The sequence below is a fragment of the Cavia porcellus genome, unplaced genomic scaffold, assembly GCF_034190915.1.
Source record: "Cavia porcellus strain 051 isolate PalLab524CR breed Dunkin Hartley unplaced genomic scaffold, mCavPor4.1 scaffold_1, whole genome shotgun sequence".
In the NCBI taxonomy this organism is placed as follows: domain Eukaryota; kingdom Metazoa; phylum Chordata; class Mammalia; order Rodentia; family Caviidae; genus Cavia; species Cavia porcellus.
The window spans coordinates 230138402-230162078 of NW_026947484.1; the positions used below are offsets into that span (position 1 = coordinate 230138402).

The 23677-nt window shown below is 51.4% G+C and overlaps 1 protein-coding gene across 1 annotated transcript in view; it reads right to left on the minus strand.

Moving 5' to 3' along the window:
* Positions 1–300: 300 nt before the first annotated feature.
* Positions 301–23677, minus strand: part of Ehd3 (EH domain containing 3) — a 28878-nt gene continuing 5501 nt past the window's right edge. The window contains exons 2-6 of the mRNA XM_003473013.5: positions 18752–18928; positions 14822–14919; positions 5007–5419; positions 4269–4433; positions 301–2476 (exon numbers count right to left, since the gene is read on the minus strand). Of these exons, the coding sequence (XP_003473061.1) occupies positions 1949–2476; positions 4269–4433; positions 5007–5419; positions 14822–14919; positions 18752–18928 (1381 nt within the window). The 3' untranslated portion in view covers positions 301–1948. The remainder of the gene's footprint in view (positions 2477–4268; positions 4434–5006; positions 5420–14821; positions 14920–18751; positions 18929–23677) is intronic.

The window sequence follows — 23677 nt, forward strand, 5'->3', positions numbered from 1 at the left end:
CTCAGCAATGAGATCTGCCTTGATTTTTCTTTGCTATTCATTTCATGTGAAAGAGAAATGTGTTTGCACAAGGAAGCCCAGAGGTTTGGGGACCATCTGTACTCCAGAGAGCTGGTGGCAGTAGCCTTACCAGCTCAGCTTGTATCGGTCACCAGACCAGAGAAACCCCAGGCCAGGGAGACACTATTTGTGAATGCTGGCCTGTGAGTAACTCCAGAAAATTATTTGTTTCCAATGATGCCACCAAACATCCCCAAGTAAGAACCCAATCCCATAAAGGATGCTCTGTAGCCAAATAGGTACCAAAGGAGAAATGTGCTATATTAACAGGAATACTAATGACAAACGCACTGCAGTAGTAATCACATCATAGATACATAGGATATTCTCTATATAGTCTGAATACACATATAAAATAAGTTATACAGGTTTTCATTTTCCATCTCAGTAAGAGCATAACAGACAAAGTGACTATCAGTTGACAAAGAGCAAGCTGAGGAGAGACCATGAAGGAGGGTACAGCACACTGAGTGTGGTGGGGATTTGTAAAGGACATAACAGAGCCACTGCGACCCTACAGGGAACAAGACTCCAGGGCTCTCAAATTGACCTTTGGAGAATCCATACAAGGTCTCGCCTGATAAGAACTGGTGGCTGCATCTGAGCTGAGATGATGCAAGCTAATGGGTGGGAGGCCACATGGGGATTGGCACAGAGTATCCAGCAGCCCAGCCCACTCTCCTGCTGGTAGGTTGGACTTCTGCAATGCTGGGAACATGGGGTGCATAGCCAGAAGGCACGGTTTGCTTCTATGAAATGACAGATGGCCAGATTGATGGCCCACCAAATGCTGGCTGGTCCTTGTCCCTTGCCAGCTGGTGCTGGGTGGCTGTGAGTGGGTTTGCACACTCCTTTGTTCTTTGATTCAGTAGGTAGCAATGCAGGGATCCTGCACACATCACAGTACAGACACAAGTCTTTAGGCCTCAGCTCCTGGCTTTGCCTCCTCCCCATTATGTGTAATTTCTGTGAGTTTAGAAAAGTCATAAACTCTCTGTGCCCCAGGGTCCTCTTCTGCAAAAGAGGGGACTTACATGGGGCATTAGTGAGGCCCACAGAGTAATGCATATAAGCAGCTAACACAGTTCCTGAGACATGGGAGGGGACGAATAAAGGTGAATTAAGTGTGAGCGTCCAGACATCACAGGTCAGGTAAGAACAGGATCAAATCCATGCACTAGAGTGACTCTGATGAGTTTCTAGCAGAAGACCCAAAGATGGCGTCCATACTCTTTCCTCCCAATTTTTTCTTCTCTCTATTTGTGATTCTTTGAAATGAAGTACACACAGAGTTCTAAGCCAGGAAGACAGAGCCTTAGGCTTGGAAAGAATGGAGCACACAGCACAGGTCAACATCTCTTCAAGTCTGGGATGCTGTGCTCAAAGGACACTTTCTAACTCAGTTCTCTCTGCCCTTCATTTCTCGTCTCCTAACCCCTGAGTAGATTTCTTATTAGGAAGGCAAAGAGAGAAACAAAAGCACAAAAAATAGAGTGAATTGAAAATAAAGCAAGTTATCTATTAAATGAAAAGCTTTTCCCATCTGCTTGGAGCCTGAGTAAGGAGGCACTGGGGAATAGGTTTGGGTGGCCACATGTGGGCCAGTGAACCACCCCAGGTCTTTGGGAAGTGGGAGATGGGAGGGTCACAGATGTGGAGACACAGGCTTATACCCTAGGACCCAGGGTGCAGCTTTCTACCCATGCTAGGAACTTGGAGAGGTGTCCAAACTAGGCTCAGCCTGGAGACGGCAGCACAGCTACCCCTTCTCATGTACAGTGCAACTGTCCAGTTGTGTGTGCATGTGTGTGCGCAGGTGTGCACACACATATGTGGTCACTGCTCCTGTATCCTCCTCTAACATTTCCTTAAGCTGGGCCTATTCCTGTTACTCTGCAACTTTCCTCTTGGATGGGGGCAGGAGGTGGGCAGGCAGCTCGTTGGGCAGCTCGTGTCCCTCTAGCTTGACCTTGATGAGGTGGTTAGCCAGTGCAAACTCCTCATCATCCAACATGCCATCCTTGTCGATGTCCGCCAGCTTCCATATCTTGCCCAGCACACTGTTGGGCAGCTTGGAGCGCACCATCTCCTTCTTTGCATTAGCACCTGTGATCTTGCCATCCACAGGGGACAGGGTGTAGAAGATCTCATCATACATGGGCTTGTCCCGGGCCACCACCCACTCCGCATCATCGATGCCCTCCCCAGCTCCCTCCCCATAGCCATGACCGAAGGGGCCGTGCAGGGTGCCCTCGAAGGCTCCACCCTTCACCATCTGCACGGGCCGCTGGATCTCCTCCTGGCGCACCAGCACCATGAGCTGGGCGATGTCGTGCGCCAACATGTCATCCACCACCTCCAGCAGCTTGCTCTTCAGGGGCTGGAATTTGCTAAAGTCTTGGGCCTGCAGCTGGTCCTGGGAAGAGAGAGATAAAGATGGTGGGGATAGAATGGAAGGAGCTGTTCCATTTGTCAGAGCCTCCTAAGTTGCATTATTTACAGTTCCACTGCTTTCCAAGGAAAAGAGTCCGGCCCAGGGGCTGAGTTGATCTACACCACATGGCCATCACAGATATGAAAAGAGGGAGAAAAAAAGACTACACTGGGCTGAGGATGGAGCTTTTCAGGAGGAAGCAGAACAGATGCAGGGGCTGGGAAAGAGAATTTAAACAATATGGCTGATCAGATCCCTTCCTTTTTAAAAAATTTTTCTTTTAATATAGGGTTTCAATACATAGTTCAGGCTGGCCTTGAACTCACTATATAATCCAGGTTGGCCTCAACCTTGCAGGGATCCCCCTGCCTCAGCTTCCCAAGCACTGGGATGATAGTTATGTGATACCAGCCTGGCCTAGACCCCTTCCCTTTTAATGTTACCCAGCGAGTAAATCGTAAAACTTCTCTTTAGTTTTGAATGTTGAATGAATTCTTAAAAGCTATATCCTTCTGAGGCTGAGATATGTGTGCCTCTAATCAGGGTTATACTTGAAAATTACAGAAAGTGCATTTCACTCTCTAGTTGCCTGGTTCACTCCCCACAGTGTTGTATAGGTAGGGAAGTCATATTCTCAGGGATTTACTTATAGATCATTGAATTCTCAACAGAAGGAAAAACACAGAACTGAAGGATTCTAAGACATGTATGACTGAGAAATCCAGATTAGCTTCATGCAGTCCTGAAACTGGTACCTGGCTCGTGCTAGGGACTTGTATGAATAAATAGATCCATGGAGAAATGGAATGTTTTCATTTCATTAGGAAGGAAACTAAAATGCACAGTTGGGTCTAATGATGTCCTGAAAATCCTCATCTTAAACTGAGATACCTGTTCCCACCCTAAACATAAACACAAGAGCAACATTAATTACCGATACTTCTAGGGCTGCTGGTTTTGAGTTTTTAACTCCCCAGTTTAGAAAATTAATTTTGAAGTAATTCTATCATCACATGACCTTATAAGAATCATCCAAAGGGCAGGTCCTTTGTGCTCATCACCTGGTGGCCCCTCCTGGCGACATCTTGCCTAATGGCTGCTAAGTGTCGCAGCAGGAGCTCGATGCTGAGCACCCTGCTTGCAGCACACAGGGTGCTTCTGTAGCCTCCATTTACAGATGAGGTGACAGAGGCTCAGGGAGGACCCAACATAGGGTGGTGTGACTTTTTGCTTTGACCTTGGGGCAGCTTCTGACTTTTCTACTTATAGTTTACATGTAAACACTATGTTGGGAAAACGCAGAGATTTCAGTTTTCCTCTTCTGTAAGAGGCAGATGAAAATGATTCTCTCTGAGGCAAAACATGAGTGGTCCAAGACAGGGGCTTGCAGTACCCCAAATGTCAAGCATCCCGCATCTTGCTGTGATGGGATGTGCTTCCTAAGAGGGAGCACAGAGGTAAGGCTAAGCACCCAAAGTCCCAGAGAACCTGACCTGCCCTATCACATAGGAGACCGTGGAGATGTCAATCTTTCGGTGGTTGTAATTGGAGAACACAACGTCTTAAACAGCATCTGACGCTGGGACCCACCTTTTCCCCAAGGCTCAGATGTGGCATCTGTTGGGACTGGCAATCCGGTTTCAAGTACAGGTCTAGGGCCACTCCCTGCCTTCTGATTCTGGGTTCAGTTTCCAACAGCATTGAGAGCCTCTATTTTCTTCCTGCTAGCTTGAGGGACACTGTTCCTTGTCCTACGGGTCCTTACTCTGCTTACCTGCATCCTCTTCAGGTTGGGAAAGTCTCCAGGTGAGATCTGGTGCTCTCGCTCGATCCGGCCATAAATCTCCCCCAGGTTGTTCACCAGCTCCTTCTTCTTGTTGTCCTTCCCGAACACGGAGGGCATCTCCTTCTTTAAAGAGCTGATGATGTAGGCATGGACCTGACAAATGGGACCAGATGGCAACCTTCACCACTGGACTCTTGACCAGCCCTCCCAGACCTATTCAACTCACCTTTTCCCATCAACCCCATCTTCCTCCTCTTCTGCTCCCACTTCTACAACCACTTCTCTCTCTACCCTCAGGCAGTGCTGGGCTGGGCAAGGTGAGAATATGGGGACATGGTCAGGGCAGCCATGTTGCTACTGCAGACACCAAAGACAGCAAACGTCTGTTGAGCTCTTAAGCACCAGGTGCCAGGATGAGGACTTTAACTCCCTTTGTCCTGCTTCTCCTCCAATAACCCTTCCATTTCACAGATGTGGAAAGAGGCACAGAGAGACTAACAGCCTGCGAGAGGCTAGAGATCGCTCAGGTGGTAGACAGTGACTCCCTGTCCAAATCTGTGACCCCACGGGACTGAGCTAGTATGGCTGACACTCATGACACAATGGCTACAGGACCCTCCCTCTTGGCAGGTGGCAGCACTATTGTTGGAGGCAACTGTCACTTTTGCAACTGAACCCCTAGATTCGTGACCCTTCTTCTGCTGCTGTCCTCTGGGGCAGCCTCACCTTGGCCAGCCTGGCTCTCTTGATAAGGTCATTGAGTTTCCGGAGGGCAGCATTTCGGGGTAGGCTCTGGATGTCCCTGAACAGGTCCTGCTCCTCAGCTTCAAAGAGCTTCCGATTGTCAGGGATGAGGAGGGGGTGGGACCAGAAGGAGCCGATGTAGACCCGAATCACCTCTGGGGTGTTCACAATCTTGCCCAGGGACCACATGAGGGCCCCATACACCCGCATCAGCTGCTGTGTCTCGATCTGGTCGGCCTTGTTCAGCACCACCCGCATCTTGTCCTCATGGTTCTTGAGGGCCTTGATGACTTCTGAAAACTCATCAGAGATGTCCAGCTTGTGGGCATCGAAGAGTAGGATGATGCGGTCCACTCTCTCCGCGAACCACTCCAGGACTGCTGCAAAGTCATACCCTGCCGGCAGAGGGACAGTCAGTGGAACGAGCCTTTGGAGCACAGGTGTGGGGAGGAACAACACATCTCAGATCTGAGCTCGGGTCCTGGCTCTGCCAAATCCTAATGGACCTTGAGCACGTTACTCAGTGTCCTTTAGTGTCCATTAAATCTCAAATACGGGCATCACATCATATCCACTAGAATGATGAGGATTAAATGCAACTCAGAGCCCAGGACTCAGGAGATGCTCGGAAATGCTAGATGTTATGATAAACATCACTGCGCCTCTAAAGCACAGACACCATTGAGCTCTCCCTGTCTTGCTTATTTAATTTAGCAGCCAGGAGTCCTGCTGGAAAAGAACTCTGGATACTTAGTTTGAGTAAAAACTCAGAAATGTTTTACAACTTCCCACAATAATACCTGCAAGTTACTGATGATGGTTCTGACCACAGCCATCACTGGTCTGGAAGAAATCTGAGCTCTGTTATGAACGCACTGACTTGATCTTACTTCCTTCCTCTCACTATCTGCTGCAGCCCAGAACCCCCACCTCTTTAAGTCCATGAAGGCTCTCTTTCTTAGGATGTTACTGGACTTCTAGTGGCCACACCTTCACTATGCACTGCTGACTGATCAAGTCCAGGAGGCCCAGAGCACTTGTGCTCTACCTCTAGGAGCAGCTGAATGGGGAGGCAGTCCCAGTAATCTGCACACTTTACAGCACTAGCACTAAAGAGGCCTTGTCTCTATGTCCTCAGTATCCTCTGCCATAAAACAGGCACAATACAGGAAGTGAAGGCCTAGAGAGGTTGAATGACTTGCTCAAAGGCTGACAGCCCACACTGAGAATGGAGATGCCAGGTCCCCCAGCCTGAGTCTGAGCAGGCTCTTGCTCTGCCAGGCCCCCGTGTCACACCGCTGGCCTTCCTTCGGTGTGGTGTGACCAACAACCCTGTTTCCCATTAGCACATGAGTTACACAGAAATACAGTCTGAGGACCCAAAACTCACAGCCATTGTTGAGTGGAAAGCCCACCCCTTAGGGAAAAATCGTTAGTTTCTGCCCTGCTCAGAGAGAGAGGCCAGAGACCAGACCAAGTCATACAGCAGCTGTCTGGCAGCTAAGCGAGACTGAGGAAGCTCCATCTGCAGTGAGGGTCCTCACTGCTGCCTGATAAGAATCCCGTTAAACCCCAGATGGTTGATCCAGTATGTCTGGGGCAGGCAGTTTTAATGAGTCCCAGGACAGGCTGCTGCTGATGCTGGCTGGTCCAAAGACCACACTGAAAACCCCTGGTCCACAATAAGTTAACACCGATGCAGCATCCACTAGGTACCCAGCACTATTCCGAGTACTTTTAATGATATGAGGTAGAAACTACCATCAGCCCCAGTTTTCAGATTCAGGGGAGGTATAGTAAATTGCTTGAGGTTATTGGCTGCTAGGTGGTGGAGCTGGGATTCAGTGTAGGAAGATGGACCCAGAACCATGCAATAGCCTCTACCTTGACCTGGCTTTGAAGGCTGGTGCCCTTTAGGCTTGGGCTTAGATGGGGCAGGGGATGAAGACAGACAGGGCAGGCCAGGAAGTCTGGGCTTCAGAGTTTCCCTTATTCCTCTGCATCTTCTGGACACTCTGGGACATACTTAGGGTGTGTTAAGGCATTATCTCCTGTGTAGGGCATGGCCATAGAGCAGATAGGACGACCTGCTGTCCACAGCTGCCAGGAGAAGTCCTTTCATTCCAGGGCTATGGGAGCCCCTAACCAGCAAAGGAGCACCAGCCCCCTCCCACCCTCACTCTGTGGACCCAGGCGCCTTGGGTGAAGAAGCGCTTCCAGACATTATCCCCAGAGGACTTTCTGTTGGCTACCGGTTAACACAGGGTTCCCTCTCCCTGACCTGAAGGGCAGACTCACAGGCTGGGAGGCGCCGAGAGAGCAATGGTCCAACTCCTAAGCCAGGGAGAACTGAGGCTCAGAGATGGGCAGAGTGCGCCCAGCAGCAGCCCCCAGGAAGGTTCCTGCACGGCGGGAACTGAGGTCCATCATAAGCCCTACTTTGCCTTCTCATTTAAGAGCCAGACCCCAACAAACAGCTGCAGAGGGTCATTGATCCCACCTCAGAGATGGTCACACAAGCCCCGTGGTGTTCAGTGACTCAGCCAAAAACACCCTTCCCATGGGACGCAGCTCACAGGCTCCAGCTCTAACTGGGAAGTTCCCACGGTGACCCCACCCCACCCTCACCACAGCCTCTGAAGTAAACGGCATGAGGAGCAGCGCTCTGGCTTCCGGAGCAGCAAGCTGGGGTTCGCAGACTGGTGGCCAGAAGTGGCCCCACCACATGCAGCCCTGTGAGCAGTTTTCCCACACAGGCCACCGGCAACTACTCCAGCTGCCCTGCTCCCTCCCTGCAGACCCATCCCAGGCCTCCCGAGAGCCCAGGAGGCTGTGCAGGCCACACAGGTGGGCTGAGGCCCGATCTGCTTCCCGCTCCTCTCCCGTGGACAGTTCAGCCTGTCTTATCTTTCCTTTAGCCACCAGCTGGCAGTGCTGTCTACCTCAAGAATGCAGTCCTTCAGAGGCCTGGCTGTGCAAAGGGTCAGAGGGCTCAGGAAATCAGGGTGAGCTGATCCTCCCACCTCTGGAAATGGTCCCAGTTTCCCTGCTCTAGTCCTTGGAAGGGCAAGCTTTGCCCTTCAGAGCAGACCGGAAGGACAGCAGGCCCCTCCGGCTGTCTGGCAACTTCAGCCCTCAGTGCTAGTGTGTACATTGGCTCCGCTGAGCTCGCTGGCTAAGGCAGCCTGGCTGGCCCTTCTGACAAGAAAACGGAAGTGTACACAGGGTAAGAGGCCCAAAGCTATGTGGCATCAAGGGTCAGAGCCAGACTCAAGGTCCAAGTCTAAGCCCGCACTGGGGCCACCCTTCCCCTGAACTGGGGACGGCAAGGGCATGAGAGAAGCTGTGGAGAGAATCAGCCCTGCCTTTCCCCTGGCTCCAGGGCCTCAAGGCACAGTAAGAGGAAAGGAGGCTGTCTGCAGGGGGGTGGGTGGGGATTCCTTCACCACACACACACACACAGACACCCCGGCTCTGGGAAGGGACAGACAGGGAGAGCTACAGCTCTGGCAGCCCCAGCCCTCGCCTGTCCCCGCTGGCAGCCTCAGTCCTCTTGGTGGTCTCTGGGCACACATGCCCGTGCCTGTTCCCTGCTCACTACAGGGATCCTCCCCACTGCCCGGGATCTGGGCAGGGCGGGCTGGGCAGCGTCACCCTTCTGTGCTTTCCCTGCACCCAGCCTGGGGCGTGCCACACGGCAGGGGCTCCAGCAGTATTTGCTGAACAGAACAGAAATGGGAGCCCTGCTCTGCAGTTTGTACCCAAGAAACAGTGAACAAGTCATCTCCAGGTGGTGGTTTTCTGATCTCTAATTTAGAAGCCACCAAGACCTCAGTCATACTGAGGATCAAATCAGAGAATGCAGGTAAAACTGTGTAATTGTGACCTTGTTCTTTATTTCTCTACCTTCTTTGTAATGAGCTCCTACTATGCACAAGTTTCCAGAAGATGGGATGTACTCTAAAGGGGTCACTGGCCTGCCCCATTCTAGCTTCTGCCCCCTCTTCTAACTTGCTGTGTGTCCTCGGTCAAGCATTGGCTTCTCTCTGACCCTTGATCTCTTTGACCGTAAAACCAGTGCACGGGGATGGCTGATCCCTGGGCTTCCTTTCTTGGTTCACAATTCTCAGCAGGTAGTAGGACAGGAGCACAGTGGGATGGATGAAGATTAGACACAGGGCTGCCTTTGCTGGCACTGTGGGTGAGAAAAGAAGGCTGGAGTCTGCTATGTTAGGTAACTTGTGCATGCTTGTGTGACGTCTGTTCCTATCTGAGACAGGCAGGCAGCTTACTGAACCCTTCCTAGGATTTTAGAAGCACGGAAGCCTTCTCTCCATCCTCCTACTTTTGCAAATGCTACAAGCCCTAGCAAGCTGCTATCAAATGACAAACAGTAATGCCAGGAGCTTTCCGCTGACGTGCTGTGCAGATGAGAACAAAGCAATGACACCACTGACTCCTCCGAAGCTCACCCTCCCAGCTCCTGCCTAAATCTCCAGATGGACATTTAATTGCTTCCGTGGCCAGATTTGTGTGCACATCCAGGAATGGAGGCACCTGAAAGGCACAACAGACTGGACCCCGGGAGGAAAAAGACTAATCGCATATTTCTTTTCTGAGTGATTTGGTTAAGTCTGAAGCTCAGTTTTCTCAGCCTGTAAAATGGAAATAATAAGACTGCCTGCATGAGCGGTCCATGGTGGCACCCTGGAAAAGTGGAGCAAGGTGTGGCTTCAGTCTGGAGACTGCCCTACTGTCCAGGGTGAACGGCACAACCCTTCCCATCCTTGGTCCTAGGAATAGCTCTATGGAGCGCCCACAAAAGCCCAAAGTCTGTGAAACACGGAGATTGACAGTAGAAGCTTTCTCCCATCCCCCAAAATTTCCCTGCCAGCTCTCCAGAGACTGAGCTGCCTGCAGAGATCTGTGGCTCTCCACTCTGAGCTCCAGGGGACAAGAAAGAAACCATTTCCAAGGAGGAAATCAATGAGACAAACTCAATAAGCAAGGCCTGTCCACCCACTGGCTTCCTTGAGATCTAAAACGCACACAGAAGCAGCACTGGCTTTTGCATTTTCAGCTGCACAACTGACCTCCTGGTGCTCCCCAGGCCGGGAGGTGGACAGAGCATACACTCTCCGGGAGAGGAAGCAGGGATGCAGACAGACAGCAAGCTCCTTGCTTGTGCTCAGAACGAGTCAGGGGCAGACTCAGGCTTACATTCTCTTAGTTTGTAGCTTTGTGTGAACCTGGGGTGCAGAGAACTAAGCCCTCAAATCAGACACCTACATACAGTGAGCTGGTAACAATCCCATCTCTCTCCCCAAATCACCAGCAAGATTTAAGGACATTTCAGCAAAAGAGAAATATAAAGGCATCCATTTCCAAAATGCAGTATGGACTTGGCTGACGATGCACAGCAAGTGTTACCCCGGTAACCTCCCGGAAGTGGCCTCCAGGAGTGGCCAGAGCAGCGTCTTCTAGGCCTCCAGAAAGCCACAAAGCTGAGGGAAAGCCTTCTGCAAGGCACTGGGGCTCAGCTGCTCTGCCTGGGCCTGCGAGTGCCCACAAACATGAGTCTACTAGCACGCTAAGTACTGGCCGGGCTCCAGTGAGGGTGTCAGGGATGGGCCAGGAAAATGAGGCTGTGAGGATCCATACAGACACCCCAGGCTGACCCCCAAAGGCCCCAGAGGAAACTCACAGGTGAGAAATTTGCCCATTTCTACCCATTCTGCTTTTCCCGGGCAGGTAATGATAGCATGCTGAACTTCCACTGGGCATTGGGAGGTTGGTGTTTCCATTCCAGATGTGTGACCTGGGCCTGCTGAGTGCACCTGTACAGGAAGGGGCCGACTCGGTAGGAACATCCAGCCACACGTGAAGTGCAGGGTAGCTCTTCCAGGATGGGGCCAGTGGGCACTGCTGGCTGGGAATTGGTCTGGAAACATGAAGACACGTGGCTTTCCGGAGTCCTCCCACTTCTCCTGCATCTTCAACTCTTCCCAGTAATGAGCCCAGCCAGGCACATCCTGCCACTTCCAGGAATTGCCCCACTGACTGCCTCTCCTGGCCACCTAAAGCATCTCCATCAAGACACCAGTGCAGGCCTGGGACCGCCTCGATCTGGCTTCCCCTGAGACACATACTCCTTCAAGCCTAAGCAAAGGGACACAGCCTGAACAGGGATCACATCTTCTGGGCTGTAGCCTGAGGCCCAAGTGCCCCTCCCCATGGAGCCTGAAGCCACAGGGGCCTGGGGAACAGCTCATTGTCCAGTATGGCTCCCTGTGCCTCTGGGTTGACCTGAGACTGATGTTCCCTTGACGGTGAGACAGATCTGAGCCAGGCCTGAGCACAGCTGAGTGGGATGTGGGCTGGATTTTAGGCTCTATGCTCCCCTTGGCCATGTACCCCCTCCATGCAGGGCATGGTCTGCAGGACCACCCCCCAGGGACAGTCTGGCGTGCCCTGGGCTAGTCAGAGGAGGGGGAGAAGTGCCAAGTCTGCTCTGTCATCTTCCCCAGCTCCTTGGGAGGTCCAGGCAACAAGCCACAACAATGTTCAGCTCTTACACTGGCCTGGGTTCACAGCATGGGTATAGGGAGGGACGGGTGGTGTGTAGAGTGTGCATGTGAGTGGGCTTAAACAGGACCCCGGGGCTCTGTGGCTGACTGGGAGGGGCTCTGCACACTGGAGATGTTCTTCATTCAGGGTGCCCTCGTTAACAAAGGGTGTCTGATACCCCACCCGACCCTCCTCAGGATGCTGAGGTTAACACTGGCCCAGGCTGGTAACCCAACTCTGGCAGCCCAGCCTGCAGCTCTCACTTTTATCACAGCTGCTGCTGCCAGCAGCTGCATCTGCAGTCTGCATTCAGAAGGCAGGGAGCACACCAGCCTGCACAGCCACTCACAGTGCCATCAGTTTTCCAGAGCTCAGTTTACCACGATCCAGACCTGGAGTGGAGGTCTGTTTCTTGGAGTAGAGGTCTGTCTGTGGTTCCATTATGGTCTCTGGATCTCACCAGGAGGCTGTGATGCATAGCATCACCCTTTGTTAAAATGGGGACACTGAGGATCAAGGGAAAATGTTATTGAGATCCATGGTTTTAAAGCTCAGAACTTGGGACTCCTAGTACGCATGGGAGGCCCTGAAGCTTCCTTTAGGGCACTGGTCTTGGGGTACCTGTACCCCACTCCACCTTGGTGCTGAAGAGACACTGGTCCTCCCAGCTTTCCTGAGAAGACAGGGAAAGCCTCTTGGGCCTAAACTCAGGATGAGCTACCAGAGCCACTTGGGGTCGGGTGGGACCAGGTAGGAGGGAGGACAAAGGACCATCCAGGCCATTCCCCCATGGTCTTAGGGAGCCAGGTGCTCACAGAGGACTGCGGGCGGGAAGGCAAGGGTGAGACAGGGTCAGGGTCTACAACTTCAGCCCAGCCCACTTACCTCCATCACATGGCCACACTGGGCAGGCTAGGGCACCAGGCTACCAGGCTCCTGCAAGGGCGACACTGTTACACCCCAAGGCTCACAAGGCAGCAGATCACAGAAATCATTAACGCTGTGTCCCAGGACCCCTTCTGACTCAGCAGCTTCCTTCCCCTCTGCTTCCTGATTCTCACTTCCCAACTGTGCATGCTGGGTGTTGGGGGGACTTTCCGCTCAGGATTCTACACCCCCCAGATAAGGACTCCAGGACGAACATTCCTTGACGCATGGCCTGAGGTTAACCCAGCCCTGCTGCCTGGCACGCCTCTCCAGCTCCCTTTCCTCTCTACTCCTCACACCCTGGCCATGGTGCACCCCAAGAGCTGATACCCAGGCCTGTGGCTCCACACCTGGCCTGACCAGAAGAGAGTACTTTCTCCAGAAGGGCTGCTCTTGGGATGTGAGACAGAGGCCAATTCTAGCACCAGAAACCTGGACCATGGGCCTCATGACACACAGCCCCAGGAGCACCTGCTGGTCACCCTGTGACTCTGCCCTCTGGAGGGTAGGAGTGAGCAGTGCCAGCCAGGGCAGGCTATGTCCTTGAAGAGACGGGTTTCTGGGCCCCCATCGCCACGGCACAGTTGTGGGTAGGACAGCGCTCTGCAGCCCTGCAGCACAGAGAGCCGAGGCACATGCCGCAGAGGCAGATATCACCGGAGGTCCATTTAGGAGAGGCCCTTACTGACCTCCTACAGAAAGCTGCCAGTTCAAATCTGTTCCTTCCTGGAGGAAGGGTGGCTTCCGAGTGCTGAGTTGGCTCTAGGCCCAGCTCCCATTTACAGTATGGGGTGGGTGCAGCACATCTGATTTCCTTGCCAGAGATACAACGCGCGACCCAATAAGGGTGAGGGACACACAGCAAACGTGAGAGGAGAGGCTAAGTGGGGGAGGTCAGGGTTTTAGCTTTCTACAGCATCAGCCAACATCTCAGAGACAGGTGACTTACACCTCATGCTTGCTGGATGCTTGCTATGTGTCAGGCATTTTAAATTCTATTATTTCTTTTAATCCACAAACAACCCTACAAGATGGATTTCCATGGACGTAAAGACAGAAACCAGAGTGCCTCTGCTAGGAAAAGCCAGGGGCAGGCATGGAACCCCTCCACACACACACACACACCGCACTGTGACCTCCCGAAGTGAGCACTTGCTCTGTGTTTATCTGGAGCCAAGAGTTCTCAGAGTGCTCCTCCAGGCGGAACCCCCTCTCATGACCCCGTGAGCGCTGTCACACTCAGCCCAGCACCTGCCCTGCCCTGCCCTGCCCCGCCAGCTCTCGGCATGCATCTACTTCCTCGCTGGAGCTGCAGCCCAGGGCAGGGGCCACGGGAACCTACAAAGGACTCAGTGTGCCTGGGATCCTTTCTGCTTCCTCTCTTCTGTGAAACCATGGATCCATGGTTTTGGTTTTTGGGTCAGTGCTATGCTGTTTTTATCACTGTAGCTTTATAATGGAGCTTCAAAGCTGGGATTGTGTCACCTCTGGCTTTGCTCCTGCTACCCAGAACTGTTTTTGCTATTCTGGGTCTCTCCTGGTTCCATCTGAATTTTTGGATAGTTTTCTCTACATCTGTGAGGAATGCTGCTGGTATTTTAACTGAGACTGCATTAAATTCATATATCAGAGACACAATTTTAAATATCACATAGTTTCTCTTCTACAAAAAATCCAAGACATAAATAAAGTGCAAAATAAAGGACAGATAATAGCAAGGAGAGAAGTCTTTTTCACATGAGAGGGGAACAAGAGATGGAAAGATAAGGGGAAGAAAGGAAAAACGATTTTAAAAAGAGAGAATTGAATTAAAAAATGGAAATACAGCTTTTTCAAATGGATAGGGGGACAAGAGTTAAGGGAGCAGGAACGGGGGGAAGGGGACAAAAATTAAGATGTGTTATGTGCATGTATAAACTCCCCATGATAAACATAATCATGTACTAATAAAAAATAATTAATAAAAATTAATAAAAAGAAGGAAGAGCAAGGAGAGGGGAAGGGGAGGAAAAGAAAGCAACTTGCAAAAGAGCCATGCCAGCTGCTTCTTAGACAAGGAGTAACTCATTGTGAATAAGACAGACACGGATATCCCATTTTAAAGATGAGAGGACTGAGGCCAGCTGAGCGCCGCTGCTGGCTCCTGCCTACATCTGTCCCACATAAAATCGCCCCACATGGCAAAAGAGTACCCATCCATGAAGAGACTGAAGGCTGTGGGTGCTTCTTTTCCAGTATGGAAGAGTAAGGACACGGGAACATGCTGTGAGCCTGGGGCAAACCCATCCCTGCGCCTCCCCTACCTCGGCTGATCCTCTGCTTCTCTCCGGACAGGATCCCCGGAGTGTCGATGACGCTGATGCTCTCCAGCACGGCATTGGGCAGCTGCGCACACACGAACCTGCTCAGGCAAGAGGAGGGCCTCAGTGCATGATGCACGCACCTTCCCTGGCTCAGCCGCACAAATCTGGGCCCCTGCCTGACCCACGGGACCCACACAGCTCCTGTTCACCCAGAATAGACTTGCTTGGTACTGGGTAACAGTGACAGCTGACAAAGGACTGAGGTTCTCTGTGTCTCCCTGCATCCCATCTTGGTGAACAGGGCCACCTTCCTGTGTGAGCAAAGCTCTGGCCTGATTCTTGCAGCCCCGAATCCTTAGCTGATCTTGGGACAGTGACATTCTGCCCTGAATGGCTTCACTTACCTTGGCCCACTCTTGGACCTTCAGCTTCTCAGATGGCCAGCAAGAAAAACCCGCCCCCTCTTCCAACGGGCCCCTGGGGACAGAGGCAGGGGGAGCCTCAAGGTCCGCACACAGAACAGGGCGTGGGGGCCCCTTCTGATTTGACCCTCAGGGCTCCCCCTCTGTGTTCTGACTTGGAATCCTACATTGTGTAAGACAGTATGTGGGAGTCACCAGGAAGAGGATCACAGCAGGCAGTGGGCTTGGGGACCTGTACTTTTGATGTCCCTGGGTGACCCTGATGCAACTACAGCTCATGCTTGTAAACCTGTGATGTCAAGGACCCCAGGATTTTTACCCCCATGCCGGTCTTGTGGAAGAGATTTATCCCCACACACACGCAAGGGTGCAATAGGGCCAGCACTTCAAAGCCAGGGAGGGTCCGGAAGATTCTGGAACAGGCGGCGCTGGGGCTCGCCTTGACAGACAGGAGCCACTGCATTCTCTTGGGCAACTAAAGGGCCATCTGACTATTGAATGTGACTCTATAACAGCAGTCTAGCTCTATTCAGGGTGAGCAGGGGGCCAAAGGCTGATGGGAACCTAACACAGGACTGCTCGGTGGCATGGGGAGCAGAAACCAGGAGTCCCCACCATAGCACCTGGTGCAGGCTGCCGCGGAGCTGGGGGCAGTGGGGAGGCCCTGTTCCCTGACGTCCTCTTGTGGATATGCATGACAAACTCCAATGCCCCAACCAGTGGTGAGCACGGAGGTCACAAGCCCACAGTGTCACCTGTCCCCTAGTCACAGGCCCTGCACCGGGGCAGGATTTTCCTTTCTCCCTGTTCATATTCTTTCCCTCTCATCAGTGTTGTCTGCCCAGAATGTCCTTTTTTCACCCTCTCAGTGTCACTTCACCCATCAGTTAACGTCCATGTCAAAGGCCAACCTTCCCACCCAGGCCTCTCGGCCCTATCAGCCCCCGCCCCGGTCACTACCTGCTCCCACTACGTCTCTGTCCACCAGACTGGAGTAGGCATCATGCTCCCTGCAGTGGGGCCCAGGGTATGCTGAGCTGGAGCACAAACGCCTGGGAAGGCAATGGGACTGCCCTCCAAGCGGCCACCTCGTACGCCAGGACACAGCCGTCCTCTCCAGGCCAGCACCTCACAGGGCCCTCAGCATTTGGGGTCTGGCCTGCTTCCACCTCCTCAGCTCAACACCTTAATCGCTGACATCACAGATTGAAAGACAGCGAGTCCAGACTCTATCCCAGTACTGCCTTATACCCACATTATTGTTTCATAATACCTTCATTCAGAATGCGTTATAAACTATTTCAATAATATCCAAATTATGTTATTATGGCTTAAAAAAACCAGTGGAGCAAGGCATATAGTGATAGAGGTCTCCTTCCAACCTTCTCCTTAATTCTGTTTTCTACGTGTAACCACAAAGGTAATCACCCTTAGAGTTCTCTGTGTGTGTATGTGTGTGTCTCTCTCTCTGTCTCTGTCTCTCTCTCTCTCCCTGATGTTTTTTCTTTATGCCACATCTCAGGCAGAGATGAGGGCACAAAGGATTTGGAACTTGTATTTTATTGTATCTACAGATGAAGACAACACCAAGGGTGTTGTCACGCCACCTCACACTCCCGGGCTCCCAATGGGTAGCTGCGGAGTCAGGGAGACCTGCGGGGCTTGATTAATGGCATAAAGGCTCTCAGCTCACAGGAATGCACCTGGCGTGTGATAGCAATGACATACATTCCTGAGAGACCACGGGCTACTACGCAAAACACAGCATTCTATTACTATTATATACTAATTATCCCCAAAGGGGGCTAACCACTGATGCTGTGCTCATCCTGTCCAGTGACCCAAGTGCCACTTGCATATCCCGGGTTTTCTTTCCTATCACCTGCAGTTCAGCTCATCTCATTTACTGCCAACTCGATGTCCAAAATCCAGTTCATCACCCCGGCCATTCGCCCCCCACTGACTCATTCTCTCCCTCAGGCTCGAGCTGGCCCCATCCATTTCCAGTTTAGCATCTTGGCACAGGTCTTCCTCCGCATGCTGGGCTGCACCCTCATTAGTGCCCAGGGATCAGAGACCCTCCTGGGCTCCAGGACACCTGTCACACTGCGTCTTAGCACTACCTCACCTCAATCTTCTTAGAATGATTCTGATTTCCTTCCCTGTTAACCTAAAGAACTTCACGAGCCCCTCTCTGCCAAGCCCCTCCCCACGATTTCTCAGCACAACTTCTTCTCACCTCTGCTCTAGGAGCAAGCAGCCCTGGTAGCTCACAGTTCCACTGTTCACCTGGTCCCCTGCCCAGCCCTGTCTCAGAGTACTTCTCACTCTGTGTCACTACACACAAGACAGGTGAGAAATATTCATGGCTTTCTCAAATTTACTGCGAAGGATAAAAGGTGTTGAAAATCCTTGAACATCAAGTATCAACTTCTACAACTGCAAATACAACCACCATAAGAATAGTGTGGGAATCAAATTTAAAATGCACAATAGGACCGCCACCACAACCTACCACTTTTGCATTAGTTACTACATGCCAGACACTAAGCAGTAACTCACTTGTCCCCTTTAACCCCCAAAAGAATTATGACTGCCACCCCACTCCACAGATTAAAAAAGACAGACACAAAGACGGTTAGTAATTTGCTCAACCTCTAGTCTCAATCTGGGTTTGAACTCAGGTCTGTATGAAGCCAAAGCCTACTTTGGTACCTTTACTCTATCCAATTAGAAAAAGTAGCTTTAAAATTATTAAGTGTAGCTGAGGATTCAGTAACATTAGCACCTGCCTTGCAAGTAAGTGGTCGTGAGTTTGATCCCCAGTACCAAAAAAGAAAAACAAAATTTGTTAAGTATAACAGGCACACAAAACTGGATTAATATAATAAGCGTGATTAAGGTATCAACCTAAATTCTAATTAAGAGAATATGAACGGGAAGGCCCAAGTTAGCTTTCCAAGTACTCCCTAGGGCTTTCTCCATTCCAGTCCTCTAGATAACCCTGGTATCTGCCCGAATGTGCCCCAGAGGACAGGAGGTAACCTTCCCCCTGGACACCCAGGAAGCTGAGCAGGAGTTAGCCCTCAAAGCCAAGATTTGGCTTCTCTCAAATCCAGGATTCTGTCCCCTAGCAGAAAAAATCTCTAGGAATAGAAAAGAACCTTCTTCTGGCCCCTTCTATTTGGATGCAAAGCCCAGCCACGCCACAGGCAAAGAATGGCACAGATGGTACCTGTCTCTGCATTTATTAATGTGCAGGGGGATTAAGGAAGGCAAGCAAAGTCACTGTTGTACCCTTTCCTGCTCCTTGATCAGGAGGAATCAGCAGTCTTTGCCCGCACGTATTCGACTGTGCTGGCCACCTGGGTTGCACTGCAGCCAGTAAGAGGCCGTGGTATGGAAAAGTCACCAGTGTCCCAAGAGTACACCCTGGTGCACCCATTTCCCATGCTCCGAAAAGCACCAAGGAGATCACTCCAAGGCACACATCCCCCACCACACTCACCTGTTCAGGAAGGCATTCCCAAAGGCGTTGAGTTTCCTGAAGGGTTTCTTAGGATCCACAACCAACGCATTCCCAGGGATGATCCCCTCCACGTCGCCCTGCATCACTGCTATGAAGGAGTCGGTTGTCGGCTCGGGCCCGATCCTCATGCCTGGGAAATCCTGTTCCAGCAGATACCTGGCAGAAAGGAAGGAGCACAGTCCTGCTGTGGGGAGTCTGCGGGTGGACCAACAAGGCACGGCTGCCACATGGCTGGCCACACGTGAGTCACGGGAGCGGGGCAGATCGGGAACAATGAGATGCCACAAATCTAAGAACTTTACAGAGCAGGTGCGATTTCAGATGGACTTCAGGGCTCTGCTGCTCTTCCCGACCCCTCTCCCTACCGGAAGCAGCAAGGGGGAAGGAAAGCAAGGTTTGGGTTCAAGAAAAAAGCCCAGACTAAAACTATTCCTGGCCACAGTACAGCGGACTTCAAAGTGAAGGGAACCTGCCGAACTCTGAAGAGGAAACTAGGAAGTGAATCTCTATCCCATCCTGGACCCTGTGCCCCACTCCCCAACACCTGCATTTTGCATTCTGTGTTCTAAAAACACTCATATGCACATATTGTAATTACATAATCAGACGTAACATTTACACATATAATTGATTGAATTTTTAAGCAGAGAAGCAGGTCACACCTTTCTTTCCTGTCACTATCCATTTAATTCAAAATTTCAAAGATGAGTCTGAACTCAAAATGTCTTGCAGAACATTAAGTTATTCTCTCCCGTTGTCCTTGAGTTTTAGGCTGTACCTTATCAATATAATACATATGGTGGATTTCTCGAGCAAAGACTATAGCTATGCTGTTTTTTATTTGCTTTACCCAGAGAGGCCTCAGAGTTTTTTGTCTACTGATGCTTTCCTATCACACCCAATACTGGCACATATGTACCCTGCCCCTAACAAGTGCATCCTGTGTAACCGCAAAGGATGCTGTGCTGTGACACACACACAAATTTACATATTCTGTAATAATTACCTGGATGATATCAATGCACATGTTTCTTTTTTATGCTTAATGTATTCAGGAGGCAGCAGCTCAGATCTGCTTTATGTCACTCAGCCACAATACAGAATTGCATTATACGGATGATTGCAAGCCATTTTAGCAAATTTTTTAGCAAAAATTCTCCTGATAACGTTTGATAATTTCCAAGGCCAGATGGAACCAAAATGTAAGATAATGGTACAGTTTATTTTGTTTCTGTTTTTTTTTTTTTGAGACAAGGTCTCACTATGTAGTTCAGGCTGGCCTTCATCTCACTATGTAGCCACGGCTGGCCTTGAACTCATGGCAATCTTCCTGCTTCAGCCTCCCCAGTGCTGGGATTACAGGTGTGTGCTGCCATGCCTAGCTAGGGAGTTCACGAATTATCTCAACCAGAAAGGTGAAGTAGAGGAAGAGTTTACTTGTATGGGACAGTTTCTAAGGTATCCACTTCCGCCCCTTAGTGTGGGCCAGGAGACCCAGTCCCTTTTACTCAGTGTGAGACCTCAGGCAGACCTCCTCCCCTCGCCAGCCTTGTCCTCTGTCCCAGGAGACTGGTTCCTTCTGTTCTCTGGGCCGCTGTGGCAGGGATGCACTGCTGGACAGTGTCGCAGCAGCCACTCACTGCCATACCAAGCATGACCCTAGATGATGGGTGCTTTAGAGCGGGCAGGAGAGTGGAGAGCTAACTGCTCAACTTCTGGCTGCAGCCTGAGGTGGCAGGAGTCTCTCTGCTCCTCTTCAGGTGGAGGCAGTGACAGCCCAAGGTCACCTGCTCTCTCCACAGTCACAGAAGCCCAGATCAGTGGCACAGGGCAACCCAGAGAACAGACTCTGAGGACAACAGAGCCCTTAGGGATACCAGGACAGTTCTGAGCACCGGTGGTGGGTGGCCTGGCCAAAGGAAGGAGGCCAGAATTAGCTCTCCTCTGGCCAGTCCCAGGAGCACCTTCAGAGGCTCCGATGCACGAGAGCTAAGGGACACTGCCACAGACACATGCGGTGAGCCCTCAGGGGCACTGGGAACCTTTTTCCTCCTCACAACCTCCAGGGCCTGCTGGCACACTTGAGGGAGAATCAAGGAGCCTTCAGGAGAAGAGATGTCATGCTGGCTGCTGGTAAACTGGGAAGGGAACTTGGAGGTGCACTGCTCCTTGGTCCCCAATCCTGGCTGCATACTTGAGACTTAATGGAGTATTAGTTGATAGTCTTGGGGCCCCAAGTCAGAGGTTCTGACTTGTTCATCCAGGGATGAGGCCCTAGCAATTGCTACTTATGGTATGTTCTCTGACTGATCCAAACATGCAGGGAGGATGGATAAATTACTCTGAACACTTCAAAGGAAGCATCTCCTTCAATCCTTAGACTGAAGTGAGGAAACCAACTGGTGAGTGTTATGTGGCTTTTTCAAAGTTAGCCAATCATAGAGCTGCAACCTGAAGCCCTACCAGTCCCCAAATCCTTCACTCTTCAACTGCTTTCTTTCCTGAGGATTTCACTGTCCAGAGACTGTGGCTGCCCAAAAGCCCAGAGACGGGCAGGACAATCTGCAGTGGGAAGATGAATCTCTGGGTGCTGAGCTCCCAGGCATCCTAGGCCTCCCCAGCTGGGCTTCCTCTGGGTCCCTGGCGTGCAACTTGCACCTTCAGGGAGGGTGTGGAGCTGTGCTTCACTCCATGGTTGGTTCCCTGGCAGTGTAAACTGGTTGCTATGGGTTCCTTCCCCAGGGAGCCTATGCGGGAAGCTGCTGATCTGCCAGCCTGGAGCACACTGCCTGGCAGGCTGTACCCCCTGCTCCAGCCACTGCTTCTGGTGGCCTTGGGAAGCCCCGAATGCCTCCAAGATCCCAGCCCAACAATTGGGGTGTGAAGGCAGGATTTCCTCTGACCAGATGGTCACGTTGGGAGCTGGCATTAGGACTGGATAAGAACACAGCACAACAGCTGTACACTTGGACAGCATTTCCTGCTTCTTCGAGACGCCTTCTCCTCTGGGTCCGCTAACTCTGAGGGGGACGCCTCCTGCATACTTCACCTCTGTGAACCTCTGCAGCAGGGTCTTAATAGCTCCCACTTACTGTGCACCTGTGTCTTGCTGGGCATTGTTCCAAATGGTCTGAGGATTATCTCATTAATATAAGCTCTATGATCCTCCTTGTCAAAGGGGCCTAAGAAAAACCAACCGCATAGTGCTCTAAATCAGTTTCAGAAACTCAGTGATGAACCAGTACCTGGCACCAAGGAGAAAAGAAAAGTCCAGCTGTTCAGGTTATCCATCAGTCAAGGCAGGGTGAAGATCTGAAGCTGGCACTCAGACCTGAGCATTCAAACTCCTGATTACTGCACCCACTGTCCCTTTTCCTGCCAGGGCAGAGAATGCAACAACTCTTGGAGACCACCCAAAAGGGCTGAGCCCTATATAGAACTGCAGTGGGACAAGAAGGCCACAGCATAACACAGTTTGGCAGCAGGTTGGGCAAAGATTTGGTGTCCAAGAAACCAGGTGTCTGCAAACACCGTCCCTGAGTGCATAGCTCAGGCACAATGACTGCAGCGAGGCAGGCAGAAGCTGGTGCTATCAGGTGCCCTGCGGAGGCTGGCAAGCTCTGACAGAACACTGAGAAACAGCACAGCCTGATTCCCCCTGAGACTCAGGGCTGTGACTTGGGAAAGCAAGTGCTTGGCTGAGAAGTCTGTGTGCCGGGGGTGTGGCAAGCACGGACCAGGAGGAGAGGAGGGGCAGTCATCAAAAGCTGCAGGGACAGCTGACATGCAACAGGGTAGAAAGAAACATTTTGAGGCAGCCACAAGAACACCCAGAATGAGGAGGGCTGAACGACAGAGGTCTGTCACGTTCCTTACACAGGCGCCTCACATCGTATCCCTGAGACACCGTGTCCTCAGCTGACGAGCCAAGTCCAGCCTGTCAGGACCACTTCCTGAGAAGTCACAGAGCCGTCACCTCAGAGGAGGCCCCACTGGACCGAGCCTGCTGGCCTGCTAGGCTCACGTGACCTGAAACTCACTGACCACTCATGGGTCTCAGGAAATACAGAGTCCCCAGAGAGTCCAGGGGTGTGGGTCAGGCCAGGCCGAGAGCCAGGGGCTGGATAAATTCTCAGGGACATTTGGGTATGGCCTGTGGCACTGGGTGCTCCCCTAACAAGGCCACCACTGTGTGCAGGAAGGAGAATCTACTGAGGAATCTCCCGTCCTGCTTAGTTATGGGAAGCAAGACAGATCGCCTCTGTTGCTGAGTGAAACATTACCACAGCGGTATAAAAAAACTTAATTCAAGCCTGGGTGGGATCAGCTGAGACAAGGACACGTGGAATAGGGAGGGACAGAAAGCTGAGCCTGCACTGTGTGGTCGGCACCGTTCCCAGAACTTTACCTGTTTCATTCCTCTTAATCAGACCTACCAATCAGGCCTCTGCGGCTGACGGCACTGTTTCAGGCTTGCAGCTGAATACATTGTGGTTACTGCTCAGAGCCAAGTGAACATATTTAGAGGTCCTAAAGAGCTGAAAAAAGTTTGGTGCCCGCCTTCACCATCTAATGCAAAATAAACACTGAACCGAAAATGGTGGGGAAGTCCAGTGCAATTCTAAGTTTTCCCATGAAGATGGCATTTCTTCACATTTTTCTGAAATAAATTAGTTCATAATATTTTCCTCATGCTTTGTGCCCTTTGGGTTGGCAAGAGAAGGATAGGGCCCACTTTACTAGGATCATAAGTACCCAGGGTCAAGCCTGGAGCCAAGAATCTCAATTTAGCCCATCTTCCAAGCACCTAGCTCTCCAACAATGGGGTGCAGACTCAGACCCAGGGCCACTGCTAGGTCCAAGACCAGGGTGGGGGAAGCGGGCTTGGGGTTCACAAATAATGAA